At 35.1% G+C, this 22,788-nt stretch overlaps 1 protein-coding gene across 1 annotated transcript in view; it reads left to right on the top strand.

Annotated features, from left to right (window-relative positions):
* LRP1B (LDL receptor related protein 1B) overlaps positions 1-22,788 on the top strand; it is a 2,070,284-nt gene that overhangs the window by 687,941 nt on the left and 1,359,555 nt on the right. The window contains exon 3 of the mRNA XM_043894665.1: positions 2,070-2,207. Coding sequence (XP_043750600.1) covers positions 2,070-2,207 — 138 coding nt within the window. The remainder of the gene's footprint in view (positions 1-2,069; positions 2,208-22,788) is intronic.

The raw sequence follows: 22,788 nt of genomic DNA on the forward strand, positions 1-22,788 counted from the left end.
TTGCTTTAGTTCCTATAATTTGGATTTAAATATGTATATATTTTTAAATTTCTGTGTATACATATATACATATACATGGAGAAGTATATTTGTAAAATATTAATGCTCAAGTTACAGAGACATGTTTCAGTAAAATGAGTTGTACACTTATATTTGACAGAACTAATAGCTTTGTATAGTAGTAATTGTATAATATACATGAAGAATACAGGGAATCTACTAGTAGTAACATTTTAGCTAGTGAAATTACATTAGAAAAATTTGTTTACATCTGCCAAACACAAATGGTTGAAAGCTGTTTTAGCATCAAACGAAAATCACGTATACCTAGAATTCATATTTGATAAGGCATTTCAAAAAAACATATGTTACTTTTGGTAACTCCAGCTTTTTTTCTTTTTTTTTTTTTCTTACATAATATGTTTACTTTCTTTTTTCTTAGTTTTCTAGTGCTAGTATATAACTATCTTCTGCAATTCTTATAATTTTTACACATCCTAGAAGATGTTAGATTGGCCTTTGCATTATTGTCATTATTCTGCCTCACTAAATAAAGTAAAACATATTTTGAGCTTTTCTTTTTTTCTTTAGGGCCTTGAAACAGAAAAGAAAGTTATAAGATATGTGTTTACCAAAAGGCAACTCACCTTCTTAGAACATTATTAACTAAATCAATATCAATCACTTATTTAGTGCTTGCCAGGAAAAATACTAAGAACTTTTGATATACTTCTTGTAACATCCTAGTAAAAAATACTTCTGTAACAACCTGGTATACAAAGTATAACTCACCCAAGTTACTCAACCAATAGAACCAGAAACTGGACTCAAGAATCTGGCTCTAGATTCTCCTCTACAAGAATCTTGACTACATTGCATTTATTTACGTGATTAACACATATGAAATTCCTCCTCTGAGACTACATCCCATAGTGCCTAGTGCTTTGCCGTGAGTGACTATTGATCTTTGCAACCCAAGTAGGTGGACTCAGCTGGCAGTTCCATTTACAGATGAGAAAACTAATGCTAAACTGATTAAATAATGCCCAACAGATATTGACAAAATTGATTGTAAATCACAAGTGTGTCTTGACTGAAAAATCTGGGTTATTGCAATAATCAGTGTCAGGGGTTATTGCAATAATCAGTGTCAGATTAATACATGACTACAGTCCTATGTTGTGACTATACTTTGGGCTTAAGAGAGCTTGACAAAATTAAAAATCATTATGGGAAATTTGGAGGATGTCTGTAAAACAAGTATAAATAGGAATTTTAGCAACCTGAAATTGGATATAACAATATACAGTGTGAATGTTTGATAAAGACTTGTAATTGATGAGCTTTAAGAAACATCTTGGTGTTTTGAGTTAAGTATATCTTTAAAAATGCAAGGGATGACTATATAAAGTGCAGTTACCACCAGTAAGTAAACTAAATGTATGCACTCTGTTTATCCGCTCTTTAGAAAATTCTGTTGCATGATAGTTACTCAGTTTTAAGGCTTTTTTAAAAACAAAAGACTCCACATAGAAGAATAAAGCTAGCTGTTATCCATATTCCTAAAGATTAAAAGTATAAAATAACTCTAAGGTGGACACAATTCATTTAAATTCCACTGAAACCTTTTTGTTCATGTTACCTGGTATAATTCTAAAAAGAGCCCTGCCAAGAAGTTGCCATTATATATATTTCACATTTGAGGTAGTTGAAATTTACATGGTTTAAGTATCTTTTCCACTTATCTAAGGATAAGAGATAGAACAATGAGTCAAATCAACCCTTAGATTTTCAATTCATGCCTATTTATGGGTCAAAAGAATACTTGTGTTTTTAATGCATTATTTGAGAAAAATGCACATTTTATTTCCTATGCAGCTTTTAAAATTTAATTTTTTAAATACATAAACTAATTTTGATGTCTCTGATAATCCATACTGCTCTCTGGTAGGATTTTTCATTGTTTTGTTTTATAAATTTATGCTAGCAATTTATTGTGCTTACTAGTTTTGGTGTTGAAAAACTTAAGCTAACCCAAATCACTGTGTTCCTTCCTATAATTTTTCCAGGTCCTGAGGAGGTAGAAATCAAGTGCCCCTGGAATCACATTGCTTGCCTTGGTGCCAACAAATGTATTCATTTATCCCAACTGTGCAATGGTGTCCTGGACTGTTTAGATGGATATGATGAAGGAGTACACTGCCGTGGTGAGTCCATTTGCAGAAAAATGCAACTGAAAAACTGAATTTTTCATAGTTTTATTGAAAGTTCAAAGAGAACCTATAACCTGTCTTGTCTTTCAACTCCAGCTTTATCAGTTACTGAGAAAACATGAGTTTTATTGCCAGAGACATACAATATGCATTTCAAAGCTGTGACTATTGTGCTTTATTGAAAAATGCTATGAAAAGTAAAACACACACAAACACAAATTTAGACTCTGAAGTTGGTCTCTTAAACAATCATGTATTTCCTAGCAAAGAGTGCTTTTGGGCAAAGGACAAATGAGAAGTCTTTGTTACAGTAGATTGGTACCATACATAAAAACATGTTCCCTCTGAACTGTTATTTATACTAAGATTATTTGAAGTAAAACCTCTGCAACCAAATATTTTAATAGAATGTATCATGAGAAATGTCCCCTTAATATTGTTTCCATGAAGTTATACTATTAACTTTCTATAATTTTCCTTCTTTTTTAAAAATCTACCTTCTTCAGTGGTCAAGGGTTTACCTATATACTCATGATGGGTGTAACTAGATCTTAAAACTTATAAAAAGTTAATTGGTTTGGGAAGCAGGGATAAAATGTTAGACAAAGAAACAGGAAAAGGTTGAGCATTAAGGTAAGGGTCCTGATGTGGAAACAGATTCAAGCTATCAGTCAAGTGAATCTGTTTTCAACTTGTAATAGAGAAAGAACCCACTGAATCAGAAGTCTCTAACTCATATTCTAGCATGTTGAATGTAAACATTTGTTTACCGAAACTGTCAGAGCAACCTGTCCTTCATTTTGGAGTCAGTAAAACTATAAGGAGTAGAAAGGACTGTAGAAAGCTGGAGATGCATAGCTGGTATCTGGACAGACTCACTAAATTGATGCCATTTTGGATAGGTCCTCGGTCACCAAAAGTTCCAGTTTTTCAGGAGGAGCTCCACATCTTTATGTGTATAAAGTGTTCAAACTGAGCTTTTTAAACATTGCATGGTGAGCAATGTACAGGCTTAACACAACTTGTCTGGAGACCTGACAGAACTTACTGGCGGCCATTTTCCCACATTTGGACTGAAATAACCTGGACTCAAAACCGGAGATGGAGAGATACATTAGAAAAAGAGTAAATCTTCATTTAGAAAGGTAATTCAAAGTGGAAAGGATGTTGAGAAAGCATAGATCAAGTAGGTTGCTAGGTCTTTCCTTCTTTCTAATGTAATGTCCAATTACTCTGGCTCTGTGGACAGATTCAGACTGAGAAGTTAAAGGTCTTTTTTCTTTGGTCGTATTTCCCTTCTTAGCCTTGAACTCTTAGCAGGACCGCATCAGAAACCAATGGATTCTTAGTTTCAGTTATGAACATATGTATAATAAGAAGAAGAAATTTTACTTTTATTTAAAGACTGTGACAGGTATTCCTTTTTATTATTGTATAGTTTTAAAGATGATGTTAATAGAAGGTAAATTAGTGAATTACAAGGTAATAGAAGTTAGAGTTTAATTTTCTTTTCAGAAATAAACTGTATTTTCCAGAACCTAATTCTGTCCTCCTTAGTTTTAATTCAAGTTTTTTTTAATTACATTTTAAACAAAATTCCAGATAGACATGTGTGACTAAGCTTCTTTAAAGGCTGAAAATCATCACATTGCCAAATACTTCCTCAGAGGTGATCATACAAATTTGAATATCATAAACATATTTCAATGACATGGATCATATGGAAATATAAATGAGTTCTCTAATAAAATCTGGAGTTGTGATTTAATGGAGACAGGGATAATAGTTACTAGTAAAACAAGAGATCAACTAAAAACAAAATATCAGTACAAAAATAAAATGGCATTAAATATATGTTGATTTTTGGAAAAATTACCATATAATTCAGACTGAGATTTAGGGGATATAGTTGCTTACATTTCTGTCTTTTCCTGTTCTAATTCAAGTTTCCAGCTGTTCCAAGTTTCACATCTTTATCTCAAGTGGCAATCTTTTTTTTTTTATTTCTTAATTTGCCAGTAGGGCACTGATTGTACCACTTTGGCCTTTTTAATATTTCTAAATTTAACCAAATAAAGTATTCTAAAATACCTAAATAATGCATGACCTGTGGTGGACTTAGAAATAAGGAAAAGTATGTTTGGATCTCTACCTGTTATTTGCCTTAGTAGAGGGATTTTCTTCTACTTCTGTGGCCTTACACAATGACATAGAATGGTAGGATCAAGATGACTGAGTGATACTGTGATTCCAGAGTCAGTGGTTTAACAAAATATTTCTGCCTTGAGAAAAGAAAATTAGGAACATGTTTGTCTGCTTGTTCAGGTAAAGTGCCCCGGACTCTATCACCAGATAGAAGGAACACCAGCTTTATCATATATATGTGGTTTGTGTTTAGAAAAGGTGATCAATTGTAGGCAAAAATATATCATGAGAATTGAGTATATTTTCCCACCTTTAGCCTTCCTCCTGATTTTGAGTCACACTCAATGAAGAGATGTTTTCTCATGGGTTAAGTAGGGGCCTAATTAACATTAAGTCTCTAAGGACTTTTTCACTTACTAGAGACGTAAAATAAAGAAATAAATATTTCTTTAATATTTCAGATTAATTCAAACACTGCATTAATTTTTAGAAATGCTTTCATTGTAGAAAAATTCTGTCTAAATCACTTCTATCTCCATTGCTTTCTTTTTGTTGCATTCTGAGCACATATTCTGGTAAGGAAATGGCAACCCACTCCAGTATTCTTGCCTGGAGAATCCCATGGACAGAGGAGCATGGTGGGCTACAGTCCATGGGGTTGAGAAGAGTTAGAGACGACGGAATGACTTCACTTTCACTTTTCACTCTCATGCTTTGGAGAAGGAAATGGCAACCCACTCCAGTGTTCTTGCCTGGAGAACCCCAGGGACGGGGGTGCCTGGTGGGCTGCCGTCTATGGGGTCGCACAGGGTCGGACCCACTGAAGCGACTTAGCAGCAGCAGCAGAACACATACTCTAAATAATTACAAAGCCTAAGATATGATTCAAAGATGGATATGTTTCCTTTTCCTCATAAAAGATTCTTAGCACACTTGTAATATATTTGTGACCCTTGTGAAAAATAATAAGAAGAGTTTAACAATTTGGAGGTGATAGTTTGGTCTTGGGAGTGCTTTTGTATCAACTGAATTGTTTTCTGAATGGTTTCCTAGAAAAATCAATTTCTTCTTGGTAAGGATAATGAGAAGGTATCTATTATTAATGATTTTCTATAACACTGATGTTTTAATTTCCATAATTTAGCTTCATTTAAAGAAAGAAAAATGGACTTTTGTATATGGGTGTAGCTGTACACAGCAATGTGCTTATTAAAATTTTACAATAGGAAAGTTCAAAATCACCACATTGTATTAAAAAAAAATTCACATCTTCCTACATAGTATTTAATATGGATGGTAATATCACTATCTAAATTGCATGAGCAATGAAAACACATTATATACATACAGTAAGATGCCTCTCAATATAGAACATTGTTGTTGTTTAGTTGCCAAATAATTTGCGACCCAACTCTTTGCAACCGTTTGGACTGTGGCCCACTAGACTCCTCCATCCGTGGGATCTCCCAGGCAAGAATACTGGAGTGGATTGCCTTTTCTTTCTCCAGGGGATATTCCTGACCGAAGGATCAAATCCACATTACTGCATTGGCAAGTGGATTCTTTACCCCTGAGCCACCAAGGAAGCCCTTCAATACAGGATATTTTCACAAAATTCCTCACAATCACGTAAAGAAGTGAACAAATTCAACTAACAGAGACCAAATGAACTGAGGTGTATCAAAACACTTTTAATATTTGCCGTCCTTAAGGTAATTCCTTTTGTTAATATTTAAAGAAGCTGCGAAGAAGAGGAACCCTCTTTAAATTCACAATCCTGGTTAGGTTACATTTTCAGCGCAAAATGGTCATTTATTTAAATGCTCGTGGGACTGACAGCCTCTGTGGCCCTATCTGCTCTTCTCTGTTAAAAGAATCTGAGAACTCTTCTGGTCCCTGTGAAAAGGGAGTCTCTCTTCTGTGGCCCTAGAAAAAGTGATTGTGGATGTTTTCCAGTAAACATTTCAATGTCCTTTTAAATTTAAAATTCAAGGGGATAAAATGTGTAAAGAGTCTATTAAAACTAATTAGGGAATGAAACTCTGACATCTGAAAAGCTCCCTACCCAGACTCACAAGTATGCATACATAGACACATGTACTGTTCTTTTCTGATCTTTCTATACTAAACCTGTTCCTATGATTCTCAGTGTATAATATATTTATTTAGTGTGTTTGATCAGGAATCAAAAGAAGAATAAGATTCTCTTAAGTATTATCTAACTCCATGAAATAATGCATATGAAGAAATTTAAAAATTCCATTTAATTATTTTACTTGCCAACTGGAATATATTTTCCTTATATATGCAATAACATTTTCTCTACCCACAATCTAACATAATGCATTTATTTTAAATTCTAGTAATTCTAATGTATTTATTTTAATGTATTTAATTTAGATACCAACTCATATTTAAAATTTTATTTTTCTTTCATATTACTCTTCATAAAACTAAATTCTTATGAGAAGATGCCAAAAAATTCTGAATGTGATTTACAAACTAGAGGCTTTCTCAAAATGGACCAGGATAAATGGCAAACCTTATTATCTATAATGATTCACCATAGGAAAATTAGTCATCCTTAAAACTTCTTGTGTGAATCTCATATATTCTAAATATTCCAAAAAGGAATTAATCTAGCCCAATTAATTAAGATTAATAGGTTTGACAATATTAAATTTAATAAATATAATAAAATAATTAGGAATTAATTCTTAACTCAAATTCATGACTCTGTTCTCTCATTTTTCCAGAAAGGAAGTATTTTATCTTGTTGTGATACTTCATTAGTCATTACATACATTAGTCATTATAGGTTGTAGCTGCCAAAAGGGGCTTCCCTGGTAGCTCAGTAGTAAAGAATCTATCTACCTGCCAGTGGAGGAGATGGGAGTTCGATCCCTGGGTTGGGAAGATCCCCTGCAGAAGGAAATGGCAACCTGCTCCAGTATCCTTGCCTGAGAAATCCCATGGACAGAGGAACTTGGTGGGCTATAGTTAATGGGTTGCAAAACAGTTGGACATGACTTAGTGAGTAACCAAAAACAACTAAAAAGAAAGGAAGGAAAGAATGAAGTTAGTGAATTTGTTTTAAATGCATTTGGTGCATTTTTTTGTTTTTACTTTCATTTTGTTATATGAATGAATCTTCTTCTATTCCATTTTAAAAGTTCCTGTTGAAAAGTATTGCCAGTCTCTTTCTAAATTAAAATGAGTTCACCATGCTACATAGAGAATGGAATTTCAGCATGCAGAATCCGATAACAGAGGTATGGAGAAGTGTGAAAATTGCAAGCAGTGTTATGAAAAGTGTATTTGTCAGCAACATAAAACTTGACACATGTGGGGAAACTTCACAGTGTGTACTCAGTCACCTAAAACATTGGTTGAGCTAGAAAACAAGCAAACTGGAATTAGCCAGAAGGCATGGGTTTGTGTGCTCAGACTACTTTTGATTACTGAAAGCTCCTACAAATTAAGAGTGAAAGTGAAAGTCGCTCAGTCCTGTCTAACTCTTTGTGACCCCACGGACTATGCAATCCATAGAATTCTCTAGGCCAGAATACTGGAGTGGGTAGCCTTTCCCTTCTCCAGGGGAACTTCCCAGCCCAGGGATGGAACGCAGGTCTCCCTCATTGCAGGTGGATTCTTTACCAGCTGAGGCACAAGGGAAGCCCACAACTGAAGAGTAGATCTGCTATATTCTTTTCTTCGTATTGGCTTGTGTTAAGGTAATCAGATAGTCTCAAATCTATCTTAAGTGTAAGCATTTCCTCCAAAGAACTTAGCTTAATTAATTTAGATCAGTGAAAGGCTATGATCCTTAACATTGGTTGGTTTCAGGGCCAAATGAATGCTTCTTTGAAGCAAAGAAACAATTCTTAGAAAGAATAGATCTTCTACAAGTATATTATTCCTCCGCAAGACTGTTGTAGATATGAACAACACCTATATGAAATTAGGATAGCATACTTTGTACAGACTGTTCTAATTTTATATATATATATATATAGATGTGTGTACACATATGTATATACACACAAATACATTGGTACACATATATATGTACATACATAAGTATATATATTTATTTTTCAGAGTTTTGGTTTTTAAAATTCTGCTTAATTAGAAAGACACTTTTCAACACTGATTTATCAGATATACTTATAAACTAATGCTGCTAAAGAAACTTGGATTTCAACTTTCAGCTGTTTGTTTGAATATGTTCACTTCTAGAGATAGTTAACTAGCTAACTAGATACTGTGGGGGAAAATTACTAAGTCATTTGGTTCAATATAATCTAAGATTGTTTTTTGAAAGTGAATCCTTTTGTAGTGGACTTACATGTTTGATTAATGTTAGTATTATTTTTGTAAAATAGAAAAAAATAGTGCATAGACCTAATAGCTTAAAATGATCTAATATTGAATGATCTAGTTTAAAACAAAGATATTCTTTATTAAAATATCATTCCAAATTCTGTATCTATCTCTCTTTTTCAAATAATTTCAAACTAACAAACTATTTCAGTATTTTTTGACCAAATCTTTTCTGTGGTGATAATCCTGGTGCATTATGGACATTCAGTTGTCGTTGAATTGTTTCAGGTGATTATATTCTATTGAAATAGATGCAAGTCAAACATGGATCCACAACTCACATCCAATGAAGTATTTATTTTGTTTGCTTAATATCTGTAGAAGAAATGGCAGTTGCTTAACAGACAGCTTTACTCCTTGGTTCAAAGAACTCCTATTATACCTGTTTCTCAAACGTAACAGCCTCTTAGATTAAAGGCCTCATGAAACCATGGAAAGTCAAAGAATCAGGTTTCCCACTCCCAGTAATCTCTCCCCCACAGAAGAGAGTTGTTAAGAGTCCCCACCAATTTTGGAATTGTTAATTTATATGAATATTCATGCACACTGGGACTCATCATTTATCTGGATCTTTCCCTCACCATCTTTTTCCTGATATGATAGAAAACAAAGAATAGTCGGTAAGAAACAATAAAGGGCATGAGGCCAAAATGGGTATTATATATGTACCAGTAGAAGCACAGTAAAGCTTTCCCTATATTCAATTCATGTATTAACTTCAGTGAATGTTTATTGAGCATTGACAGTATTCCAGATGCTTACTGAAACCCTAGGGATATAGAAAATCCTATTTTCTGCCTTCATGGAATTGACATATCTTAATGGAGGAAGGTAAAAGTGGCTGAGGAAGAATAAAGTGAGGAGCATCTAATTCTGCTTTAGAGGATGCATGAGAATTTCCCAAGAGAACTGATCTGCATCTCACTCTAGGAGTTGAGTAGGCAAATGAGGGAAGGGAAGAACATTTCAAAAGTCAGGAACTATATGGACAGAGACACAAGTAAGACATCACTGTACACTCAAGACAGTTCTATGCTATTTGCTAAGTTTGAGGCATAGACTCGTGAGTAGAGAGAGATGAACTTAAAGCTGAAGAAATACTTGGTCCAGACCTGGAGTGGTTATGTTTGAATAAGTATACGGTGATAGTTGTTGTTGTTTAGTTGCCAAGTTGTGTCTGACTCTTTTGGGATCCCATGGACTGTAGCCTGCCAGGCTCCTCTATTCATGAGGTTTACCAGACAAAAATACTGGAGTGGGTTGCCATTTCCTTCTCCAGGGGATCTTTCTGAAACTGGGATTGAACTGGCATCTCCTGAATTGGCAGGAAGATTCTGTGCCTCTGAGCCACCAGGGGAGTTCAGGGATATTGTATGACCCACTTAAAATGCATTGCATAAAACTGAAACGAGAAAGACTATGAAAAATGACACTAGGATATATTCTCAACAATATTATAAGGATGTTATATAATGCTGTTTTGCAATTAAACATATGAAGACTAGCTTGTTGCATATATGTATTAATAGCTATGTAACTTATTCTTCAAAGGTTAAAATGCATTTTTACAATATGAAATTTTGAGCTATGCAGTCATCTAGCCATTCACATTGATCAGTTTCTAAAAACAAGGTGTGTTAAGTATTATTCTTTATGTGTCACTTTGATGAAGTTCATATAAGGGAAAGTCAAAATAGATGACATGGGGAGCCATATTAAGTGAATTAATTTTAGACAAGAGCTAGTTACTGGGAAACTGTATTCAACTACATTAAGCAACTGAAATCCCATCTTTAGCAAGCTATAAAATACTACCTTACTTGATGCCTAAGTTTTATCCTCTTGTATCTTAACTTTGGGAAATATATGACTGTTTCAGTATTATTCAAAAGTATAAATTACAACAAACTGTCACTCAGTCCTCTACTCAGCCTCAAAGGTAAGGCCAAATCCCCTATGATTCATTATTTGGTTTTTGACACAAGCAGCTTGATACTTAAAAAAGTAAGGGATAAAAAGGTAAGGAAAAAAAAACAGGTAGCTAAGGTTGAATGGCAACCTCAGGAGTCACACAGTTTGAGTAGTTTAAATACTGTGACCTTGAGTTTTCATTTGCAGTTTTGACTAGTGGGCCTTAACATATCAACTCAGAGAGATGCATGAAATTGTTATGCTTCAGCATCCTTTCTGACCTGTTCTTTAAGCAGCAAGATGGCTTGTAGAAAATCTACTGAAAACCATTTTGAACTATTTGTTCCCTGTCAGTTTTATTAATTGATTGAGCAGGAAAAAAAAAAAAGAAAGAAAACATGTGCTGAGTGAACAACAAGCAGAAAAACTATGTAACAAGTTTGCAGAATTGAATGTCTCAATTCCAGTCTTAGCTCCATCCCCTTGAGAAAATTGGTGCTTTCATTTATTGAGGAATGTGGAAAGGAAATGCAGAAGTTCATTTTAACACTTTAAAGTAGTTTTGCAATATTACAAATAGAAAGTTTTTTTAAAAAAAACTGTTTAAGAATTTGACTTTCATAGTGGAATCTGGAAGGAAAAAGGAAAAACTTTTTAAAATCATTTAGTGGAGAAAGATTACATTTTGAAGTAAAAATCAATACTGTGCCATTCCATGAGAAGCAACTAATAAACAGAAGATTTGAGATGTTAAATTCAATCTGAAATTTTAAGAAATCTTACAGAATTCTATAGAAAGAGATTTTCACATTTTACAGCCAGTATTTTCAATTCTGAATTTCTAATCTGTTCAAAATTGCAGAACAAACTATTTCAGTTGCCTTTTCTTTGATCCATTGTTATCACTACTTATATAGAAAACTCTATTCCACGGAATTACATAGGCATTAATATCATGACAACTGAATATCTCAATTTTAAAACAATATTCAGAGAAACAAAATAGCCATGAGAATTCTGACTTCAGAGCTCCTCATAATCAGTCCATAATCAAGTCTATTATTTATATTTTACTCATGTGAAGATAAAGAGAAATATGCATTTGTATTTTACGTTTCTCCAGACTTTTCTGCATCTATTTGTATATTTGAGTTGTGACACAGTAAACTCAGTAAACATTAATTTTTGTGGGGGAAAAGCCCCACCCTGTTTTATTTACACTAATGGAGAATTTGCATTCTAGCTTCCCAATCTGTTTTTGATTAAGAGAAAGCATGGAATTTGAAGTTTTATTTCAAATGAGACCTCTCTATGACACAAGGGATTGTACACAAGGGCAGACAACCCGCTGTGGTTGTAGAAACCATAAGATGCCAACCAAAATGAGATCACTCTGATCACAGGGCTTCTTCTGAATTAGGTCAGTGTGACCAGAGCCAAGCTTAAGTGTTAGATCCAAGGAGAACGGGAAGGACAAGCCCCAAAGCGCACTTTCGGTTCCATTAGCTGAAACCTGTGATGTGTTCTCATTCACACTACAGGTGTGAAACCAAGAGTGCCAAGAAAAAAATCTATACAGTTCAGTAAACAGCTTCGAGATTTATCCCATATTCTCAAAACAGAAGCACGGAGAACCTAAATAGTCTAATTTTTAGTTAGCCAATTTAAATATTACTTAAGAGATCTCTAAGAAATTTGGAAAGATATATTAGTAGGTATAAAATGCTCTTAAATCTAAGTAGTTTCTATAAAATATGTAAATGTTGTATACAAATTATATATAAATTTATTACTTGCAAATATACATAGAAATATTAATATAAGCATGTGAATATATATTCTATTAGATTTCCCTGGCCTGTGTCTATTGGACATCTAGTTGAAATGCTTATTTTAGGACATTGTAAAAAGAAAATTATATCTTTATGCATTCCACTTATGTTGTGGTCCACTTGTTCCTGTTTGTTAAAACCAGTGTAATATAATGTTTCTTATAGTCATATACTTACTTTGAGTGCTGGGAAAAAATGGGAAAGTTGCTCAGTTGTGTCTGACTCTTTGTGACCTCATGAACTATGTAGTCCATGGAATTCTCTAGGCCAGAATACTGGAGTGGGTAGCCATTCCCTTCTCCAGGGGATCTTTCCATCCCAGGTATTGAACCCAGGCCTCCAGCATTGCAGGGGGATTCACTGTATGCCGGAAATATTGACCTCAAACAGTGTGCTCTTTGTCAAGAAGGTTCACTCCTGCATTCTACCTAAAATAATTTGCTCTTTTCAGTTTCGTTTCTTATTTACTAGATGTAACTGCAAAATGCAAAAGGGATGCAAAGTTCTCCTCAGTGATTATAACTACAAATAGAGAAGCAGCAATAACTTTTTCTCAGTGTGAAACAGAAATGTAAGATAATAGGGCCAAAAGGGACTTTCAGAGGTCATCCAGTTCATCCATTTGCCTTTAGGCTGATTTGAACCCAAACTTGTCTAGACTGATTGCTATCTTCCCAATTTGGACAGCCCCCGGGAGAGAAATCCTAACCACCATTTTTAGTAACACAATCAGTGCTTAGCAGTTTGCATTCTGAACAAATGCTTAGATATTATATTGCAAAATTCCCTACGCCCTCTCAGTTTTTAGCTTTCCTTCTCCATTAGATTTAGATTCTGTATTCCTGTGGCTTAATCATGTTTTTCTTATGCTTCTCCACATATCCTTAAATTTCAAAATCTCTGTATTTCTGTGTCTCTTTTTCTGTTTTGCATATAGGGTTATCATTACCATCTTTCTAAATTCCATATATATGTGTTAGTATGCTGTAATGTTCTTTATCTTTCTGGCTTACTTCACTCTGTATAAGGGGCTCCAGTTTCATCCAGATCACCAGCCCAGGTGGGATGCATGAGACAAGTGCTCGGGCCTGGTACACTGGGAAGACCCAGAGGAATCGGGTGGAGAGGGAGGTGGGAGGGGGGATCGGGATGGGGAATAAGTGTAAATCTATGGCTGATTCATATCAATGTATGACAAAACCCACTGAAATGTTGTGAAGTAATTAGCCTCCAACTAATAAAAAAAAAAAAAAAAAAAATTTCAAAATCTCTAAAGTTAGAAACTATCTATCCCCCAAAACTAAGTGTGTGTCTTGAGTAGTGTAATTGACTGACCTAGCTCCTGACTCCTACGATTCTCTTTTCATTTTCCATTCTTTTTACATATTTGTATACCTAGTATTGCCTTGCTCACTCCTGTTGTGTCAGTTAGGAATTATATTTGGCTGTGACAAACAGATCTTTAACAAGTCTGGTAGAGAAAGGGGTAATTCATTTTCTCTTGTACAAAATGTCCAGCAATGTAGATGTTCCATAGCAGGTAGGGTGAGTTCAGGGCATGCCTGATCTGTAGCCCAGACTCCTGCATTTCCCTTCTGCTGTCATGTTACTTGCCTACAATCCTCAAGGTAGGCCAGCAGTCATAGATGATTGCCGCAGCTCCAAATGTCACATTTATATTGTAAGCGAGGAAGAATAGATATCTCTACTAAGCAAGTCAACCACCTTCTTTAGGAACTTTCCAGAAGCTTAATCTGTAAATTTGTATCTCTGTGCCATTGGCCAGAATTTTAACACACAACCAACCTCAACTGCACAAAAGATTGAAAGATGTAGTTTTTCCATTGTGCAAACATTGCTTCAGTGAATTTAGATTTGAAAGAAGCAGATAATGGATATTTGATAGCAACTAAAATTTTTGCTATACATGATTTAATAGAACAACCAGAAAATTGATTACTCACCAAATAACTGTTGCAGTTGTCAGCTGAGAAATTATTCATAGCCTGAAAGTTGAGAGTTATGTTTTATTTGGTGGCAGCATCTCAACTAACCCTGAGAGAACTGCTCTAAGAAGATGGGCAGAGGGGACAACTAGGGTATATAGGAATTTTGCAACAAAGGGCAGATAGTAAGAACAATAGGTTATTGTTAAAGAAAACCTGAAAATCTCAAATTAAGGAATTTAGTACATTTCTATTTAAGGGAAGATGCAAGTCTGGGCTCACTGAAATCATGCCTTTTGATATGCACTTTACCTATCTATGGCCAGTATCCTATATTTTCACATCCTGAGTTTCCTCGGGGCTCATTGTAGGGATTGGCTACAGTTTGATGACTGCTAGATGGCAGGTATTCTTTTCCTTTCTGAATTCCCTCAGGGCTCACCAGCTTACCTTGGCTTCATCTATGATGACCGTGGCATTTTTGTTTACTAATATGACAGGCAATATTCCATGTATCCATTTATTATTTCACTTATCACAGTTGTATTGTGTCTGATAAACCTACAAAAAGGTTCTAAAGGACAGAGAGCAGGACCTCAGCTGGTGCTATGGCTTTGAAAACCAGGAAACCGAGATGTTTATACATATTAAACAAGCCTTTTTTTCCAGATACAATATCGTATAAATTAAGAAAATTATTCACTATACCTGGGGACTATAGAAGAACGGTCAGGATGTACTGTAATACAGAGTTCCAAATATCTGGACTGAATGTTCATGGAGAATAGTTCCTGAGGAGTCAGTAAGGAATGACTGCTGCCTGAAAGACTCCAGATATGGGAGAAAGGTTTATAGGAGAAAGGTACTCTCTCCCTCCCATTCTCTCAATATTTTTTCCTTTCTTATACATTTTTTTCTCTTCCCTATATACTGTCCCCGCATCTTAAACTTTTTTAGCTTTTCCATTTTTATTCCTTCAAGTTTAGGCTTAAACTTGAAATTTATTAGCTATCTGAATTTCAAAATCTTTTCTATTATTTCATATCTCTGGTCAGCCAATCCTATTTCATCATTTCTTTTCTTTTCTTTTTACTATATGATTTGTCATATGTAAAATTTAGTTTAATATTTTGAGAATGTCAAATTACGTTAAACTGCTTTGCCTTCTCATTCTCTCCTTGACAGTAAATTTCCTTTTGCTTTACTTTGCTTTCCAAAGACTGATAGTCTCCAAGTAACTAAATATACCTCAGCTGTATTAATACTTTTGACTTTTGTTTTGAAGGATCTAATTACTTTCTCTTCAAATTCCAAATTCTATCAGGTGGTTACTCCTGCCATTTTTTATATCCCCCAATAAATTCTTAACTGTGAGATCCCAATTAAGGAAGCCATATTTACCACATGATTTTAGAGAGTAAGCAGACATTATATAGGCACTAGAACAGATCTTAATAAAAATTCACAGTCAAAATAGCATATTGGATAGTTTATATTTATGTATAAAGAAAAGGAGGAAAATGGGAGGGATGAAGGGAGTATATATGCATAGTATCACTTGAGGCCCATCACAATTCTGAAATTAAGATCCTGATGTCTTTGTAAGCAAAGAGCAAGTTGAAGAATTCTATGTGTTGAGAAATGTCAAGGAAAATGTATTTTTTTTTCCTTGAAGGAATTTCAGTTTTATCAAATTCTCTATGAACATAACCCAACCATTCTTCTCATTGGGTAAATCCACATCAGTGAGGTGGTATGCTTCTCTTTGAATGGTCTGGTAAGGGACTGGGGAACTCTTTGGGATGAAACCAAAGGTATCTTTCACCATGTCAGTCTGCGTTAAGGTCTGTGTGGGTTAACCAGTGAAGATAATGTGGCTTTTCCAGTATTAACAGTTTATGTCTTTTAGGACACTGAACTTGAGACATATGCTACTGAATTGCATTCAGTATTATCTCCCAAACTAGAATTGCTATATTTCTAGTTTATACATTGCATTGGATTTCAAATCCCCCAAAATCAGGGAAAAAATGGGGAGATCGGGATTGACATACATACTACTATAGACATATAAGATGGGTGCTTAGTCACTCAGTTGTGTCCAACTCTTTGCGACCCCATGGACTTTAGCCCCCTAGGCTCCACTGACCATGGGGATTCTCCTACCTAGGCAGGAATACTGGAGTGAGTTGCCATGCCCTCCTCCAGGAGATCTTCCCAACACAGGGATCAAACCCAGGTCTCCAGCATTGTAGGTGAACTCTTTTCCATCTGAGCCACATGTAAGATAGATAACTAATAAGAACCTGCTGTATAGCACAGGAAACTCTGCTTAATACTCTGTAATGACCAATATGGGGAAATAATGTAAAAAAGAGTAAATATATATTTATGTACAACTGATTCACCTTGCTGTATGCCTGAAACTAACAACATTGTAAATCAAATATGCTCCAATAAAAATTAATTTAAAAAAATCATGGGACAAAAGTTTCACACATATAAAAAATAGACTGGATTTTAAAATTGTTGACATATCTTCTTTGCTCAAATAGAAATAATTAAATAATCCCTATGGAAGAAATAGCACTCTTTCTTTTTAAATCTAGATATTGAGACAATCTTTATTGCATCAGATTAATTTTGTTTGGTTCTGGGCTAAACTATATTTCTTGATATTTTTCTTTTTTCTCTTTGCTTGTTGTATTTTTCTCCCAAAGTTTATTTAGTTTACCAATGTGTATTTGCTTTATCCTTCAATAGTTTTTACATTTTTAGTTGTCTTTTATTTTATTTATTTTTTTATTTTGGACATGTAATATTTTCTGTGAGAAATATTTCCCAAAGCACATATAAATATTTCCAAAGTATTAAATTACAGATGTCAAAGTTGGACTGTAAAGGCTGAGTGCCAAAGAATTGATATTTTTGAACTGTGGTGCTGGAGAAGACTCTTAAGAATCCCTTAGACAACAAGGAGATCAAACCAATCAATCCTAAAGGAAATCAACCCTAAATAGTCATTGGAAGTACTGATGCTGAAGCTCCAATGCTTTAGCCGCCTGATATAAAGAGGTGACTCACTGGAAAAGACTGATGCTGGGAAAGATTTAAGGCAAGAGGAGAAGGGGATAACAGAGGATGAGATTGTTGGATGACATCATTGACTCAATGGACATGAGTGTGAGCAAACTCCGGGAAATAGTGAAGGACAGGACCGCCTGATGTGCTGCAGAGTCAGACACGACTGAGCAGCTGAACAATAGCAAGAACTGTAATTAGTTTACATGTACCTCTGTAAAGATATAATTTATTAATACAGAGCAGAATAGGTGCTATTAATTCAATCACAATTGATAGACTAGACAAGGAGCTGCGAATGAAATAATGTCTAAATGAAGGCTTCGTAGGGAAATATTGATTCATACAAACTTATTAAAACAGATACTAAACCTGATAAAGCTAAGACTGAGGAGTTGCAGTGAGGTGAACAGACAAAGGGCAGGAAAATAGAATAAAATGAACATTACACTTTTGTGGTGTGTGTGCAGTAGGTTAATCTGGACTACATAAAGAAAATAATAGTCTGATAGAGCATATTTAAGGTTGACTTAATGTCAACTATTTTGTATGAACACAAAGAATTATTTACTCCAATATCCTTTTGTCACCTTTACAGTTAGGTGATGAAAACTATGTGAAAAGGAACTAAAGTTAGGTGTGAGGAAGGTAATATGATGTCTTTCAAAAGAGGGGCCAGGAAAGAAAGATATATGAAAACATTATGTAAAAGTACTTGTTTTATATGAAAGCATGCTCAAAGACTGTTTCACGAGTCAGTTATTACTTAAAGGTTGTTTTCTTGGTATTTTTTTTCAGAGTTGAGTATGAATGCTAGTTTCATGCTCTTTTTCATAGACTCAGTCTTTGGAAATGTAGTTTTATTTACATATTGGATAAATATTTGCTAAAAATCCAATATAGGCCAGTCATTATGCTGAACTATGAAGATATTCAGATGGTTCATGTCCTGTAGGGGTTCCCATCATTGTATGTGAATAATATGGATTAGCAAATAATTGTAAACTAACTGATAGAAATGCATCATTGCCTTTAATTTTTATCTTTTAAAATTATTTTTATTCTTTAATTTTGAAAATTTTATTATTATTATTATTTATCATTGCCTTTAGAGAGGCTACAATTAGACCTGAAGCTCAAGTTTCCTAGAGGAATACTACTATGGATCAGTTACAAATATAACCAGCACTTGGAGGGAGTATGAGCAGAAGAAAGTGATTTTTTTTTTTTTTTACCTTGAATCACATCTTAAAAAAAAATAGGTCTGAAATGGCTGAGGAATCCATTGAGAAAAAAATTTCAAGTTGTACACTTTAGGCCTCTTTCATTTGCTATTGACTGTAATATCTTTAAATGCCTTAAACAAGTGAGGATTTATTGGCTAAGATAACTTCATTTTGGGTCTTGCCCAATGATCCTATTGACTTCAGAATTCTCACTACTCCAAATTCAGGGAAAATGGATCTCACATTGCTAACATTTTCAAGAAAAGTCTTGGGCCTGAATTTCTGTAGATCCTACCCTGTGCCTTATGTACCACTAATTAGGAATTAAACTAGAGTGTCAGAAATCCACTCTTCCCCTCTCCTTTCTCAGCCTTTACTATGCCAGTACTTATCCCAGTACCTGTATTATGTCCTTTCTTTTCCACTCATCCCCACGGAACTGTAATCAGACTTTCAATTCTGTCACTCCAAAGAAACTGCTGTCATCAAGGTCATCAACATCTGTAAGAGCATACCCATTGGTCAGCTTAAAAACTGTCCTCTTAATTTCTCCATCAGCAATTTCTGACATAGCTGATCACTTTCTTTTAGTACACATTCTTCACTTGTCTTTCAGGATACCATCACACACTGTTGGTATTCTTAGCTCACTTCTTGCCCCTTTTCCACCTCATTTGCTATTCCCCTATTCTCCTAAAACAACCTTAGTCCTTGGACTTCTTCTCTACTTAACTACACTCTGTGATTTCATTTAGTCTCATGGCTTTATTATCATCTATGTACCAATGACTCCCATTTTTTTCCCAGTCCAGACTACTCTCTAACTCCATAAATGTACATATAACTGCTATCTTGAAAGTTCCACTTGGATGTCTAACAGATATCTCAAACTCACATGCCCAACATATTCCCCATTCTTCAAAACTGTTATACCTATAGGTTTTTCCTTCTTGGTTGGTGGCAAGTCTTAGTTTGTCACAGCAAAACTATTGGCTAGATCTCTTTCTTTTTAGTCTCCCATAATGAATCCATCAGGATATATTATTAGCTATGCATTTTAAATATATCCAAAATCCTATCACTTTTCACTAGCTTTACTGATATGTCTAGCAATTATCTTGTACTTTGATGACTTCAATAGTCATATAACTAGTTTCCCTTATTTCAACACTGTCATATCATACTCTGTTCTTTCAAAGTCAACAGATGACCATTTAAAACTTTCAGATAATATCAGGACACATCACTGTTTTACTGTAAACCTAACCCATGGAGTTTTTTTCATTATATTCAAAATAAAGTCTAAAGCCCCTCAGTGACATATGAAACTTGTATAATCTGGCCCCTTGTTGTTTGTCTGGCCTCATCGCTAACTGCTGATTCCACCCCACAGCTGCTTTTTTCCTCAAGTATATTTGCCTTCTTACTATTTATAAAATATATCAGAGATACTTTTGTCTTTAATCCTTTGCATGAGTTGTTCCGAAAAAGAGAGTGGGCGGGGGGAAGTTTTATTATTATCATTTGATTCTTTTAGAATGCTTGTAATCAGAAAGAGTTCAAGACTCTAATGGGTGATTGCAGTAGTGGAAAACTGATTGCCTTGGACAATAATTAGATTGGCAATTTTTTTAAAGAAGGAAACACTTAACCCTCTGCAGAGAATCCAACCTGATGTCAATTACTTATAAGGAGAATGTGAAAAATACACCATGTAAAGTTTAGTAACTAGTTTGGATAAGAAGAAATAGGTTTCTGAGTGTTCAAATGTATTTATCTTAGTGTTTTATCTTTACAATTCTGAGATGAATATGGGACACAAAAGCCTTCTGGAGCCTTATTTTTGTGAATGCACAGGCTCACTTCACCTTCCTTATCTTCTGTCCACGTACAGAATCCTATTTTTCTGACACCACAGTTGAGAATGAAAGTGAAGGCTCTTGACTTTAATCTTGCCCTTGCTTCCTCATCAGATTCTAAAGAAATTACAGTCAGTTTCAGGGTTAGGCTAAGGAACACCTGCCTGCACCAACATATCACCTCAAGATATTTATTAGGTATCATGAACTGATCATAGCAGGATCACGAGGAGGCACAGCCATCACATGCATGAACCTTGGCCTCAGAGCTTCCAGTTTAGTGACTAAATGAGACAAGCCAAGATATCATTTGCACTCAGTCGTGTATATGTGTGTGTGTATATTTCAACTATTTCTTTATGTCATGCCTTTGTAACCAGTGTTAAAGACAATTGTGTAATCTGTACAGTGTATGCTGGTTACCTGAAGAACTTGATTAGTGTTGGTTCCCTTGGAGCTTTTTCAGCTAGATATGTGTTGAGCATATAGTGCTGTCCAGATCTGTGAGTCAGACTTTAGCTAAGCTTTATTAATAAAAAAAAACTGCAATTCTGAATCTGGGTGCTGCTGTGGTGCTATTTTATGCATCAGGACTACAGACAGAAGTTGTGTACTGATAATTTTGCCATGGGCCTCCCAGCTGGCTCATTGTAAAAGAACTGGCCTGCCTTTGTAAGAGACACAGGTGATGCAGGTTTGATCCCTGGGTTGGGAAGATCCCCTGGAGAAGGAAATATCAACCTGCTCCAGTATTCTTGCCTGGGAAATCCCATGAACAGAGGAGCCTGGCAGGCTACAGTCCATGGGTCACAAAGAGTTAGACATGACTTAACAACTATAAAACAACAACTTTACCAAAACCCTTAGACAATTTCTCCTCTACAGAGTACAATACAAAAAAAGGAGAAATAAGTCAACTTTCAATTGAAGGAGTTCAGCCATTTATATCTACTTATACACGAGCCTCAGGATGACACTAAAGAAAGAATATGTGTGTGTTAGTCACTCTGTCCTGTCCAATTCTCTGCGACCCCATGGACTGCAGCCTGCCAGGCTCCTCCATCCATGGGATTTTCCAGACAAGAATACTGGAGTGGGTTGCCATTTCCTTCTCCAAAAGAAAGAGTATGAGGTGGAATGTTATGAAGTAGAAATAGTTTTCTAAAAGCACTGTTTCCTGTGTTCAGGAAAAAGTTATTTTTAATAAGTGATTACTTTAATGTGTCTGATGTTGAGGCAACTAACTGGTCTGTCAGTGTGTTGTATAATAATTATTGGCTAAAAAATAATTTTCATTAGAGTTTAGTTTTTTAAAAGTGCATTAGAGATACAAAATACAGATAGTTTCTCCTCTTATAATTGAGGAAAATAGCACACTTACCATTAAGTTTTATTATTTTTTTACATTTGCTTTGTATAGATACTATATACACAAACCACAGGGCTTCCCAGGCGGCACTAGTGGTAAAGAACCCACCTACAATGCAGGAGATGTAAGAGATGCAGGTTTGATCCCTGGGACAGGATGATCCCCTGGACAAGGGCATGGCAACGCACTCCACCATTCTTGCCTGGAGAATTCCATGGACAGGGGAGCCTGGCAGGCTGTAGTCCTTAGGGTCACAAAGAGTCAGACATGAGTGAAGCAACTTAGCACACACGCACACTAACCACAGCAGACTATTGCTACATCTTATTTTTCTATCAGCTTAGATTAAGCTGGCTTTTCTGGCTCTGGAGAGAATGACAGCAGACTAAAATATCTTCCAAAACACAGAGAATGAATTGGAAGGAGCAGTAGTTTTGAAAGGGCTCATTGATCTTACTCTTGAAGAGTTTGTCATTGGCCAAGTGATGATGGCCCCAACAATACGCAGTCCTTTTCCTCAGCTTTTCCCATGGTCTGTACTATCTTGAACATTCATATTTATTCTCAGCTATTTTTATAGAATCTGGGTTAACAATGAAAATATGGGACCTACGATTGAGTTATGCCTTCAATATAAGAGGATCTTTACCCTCCAGGAAATGTCCTTCTGTCATGTTTTTCAGAACCAGTTTCTTGGAGGAAAATAAAAGCTTAGATACAGTACCTTTATCTTTTATATACAATGGATGTTCATCTCTTTAAAGTATTTAATTGCTGGTTTCTATTATACTGTACTTTCTCCTGAATTGCCGTAAGCTCTATG

This window comes from Cervus elaphus, chromosome 33, assembly GCF_910594005.1.
Source record: "Cervus elaphus chromosome 33, mCerEla1.1, whole genome shotgun sequence".
Lineage (NCBI taxonomy): Eukaryota > Metazoa > Chordata > Mammalia > Artiodactyla > Cervidae > Cervus > Cervus elaphus.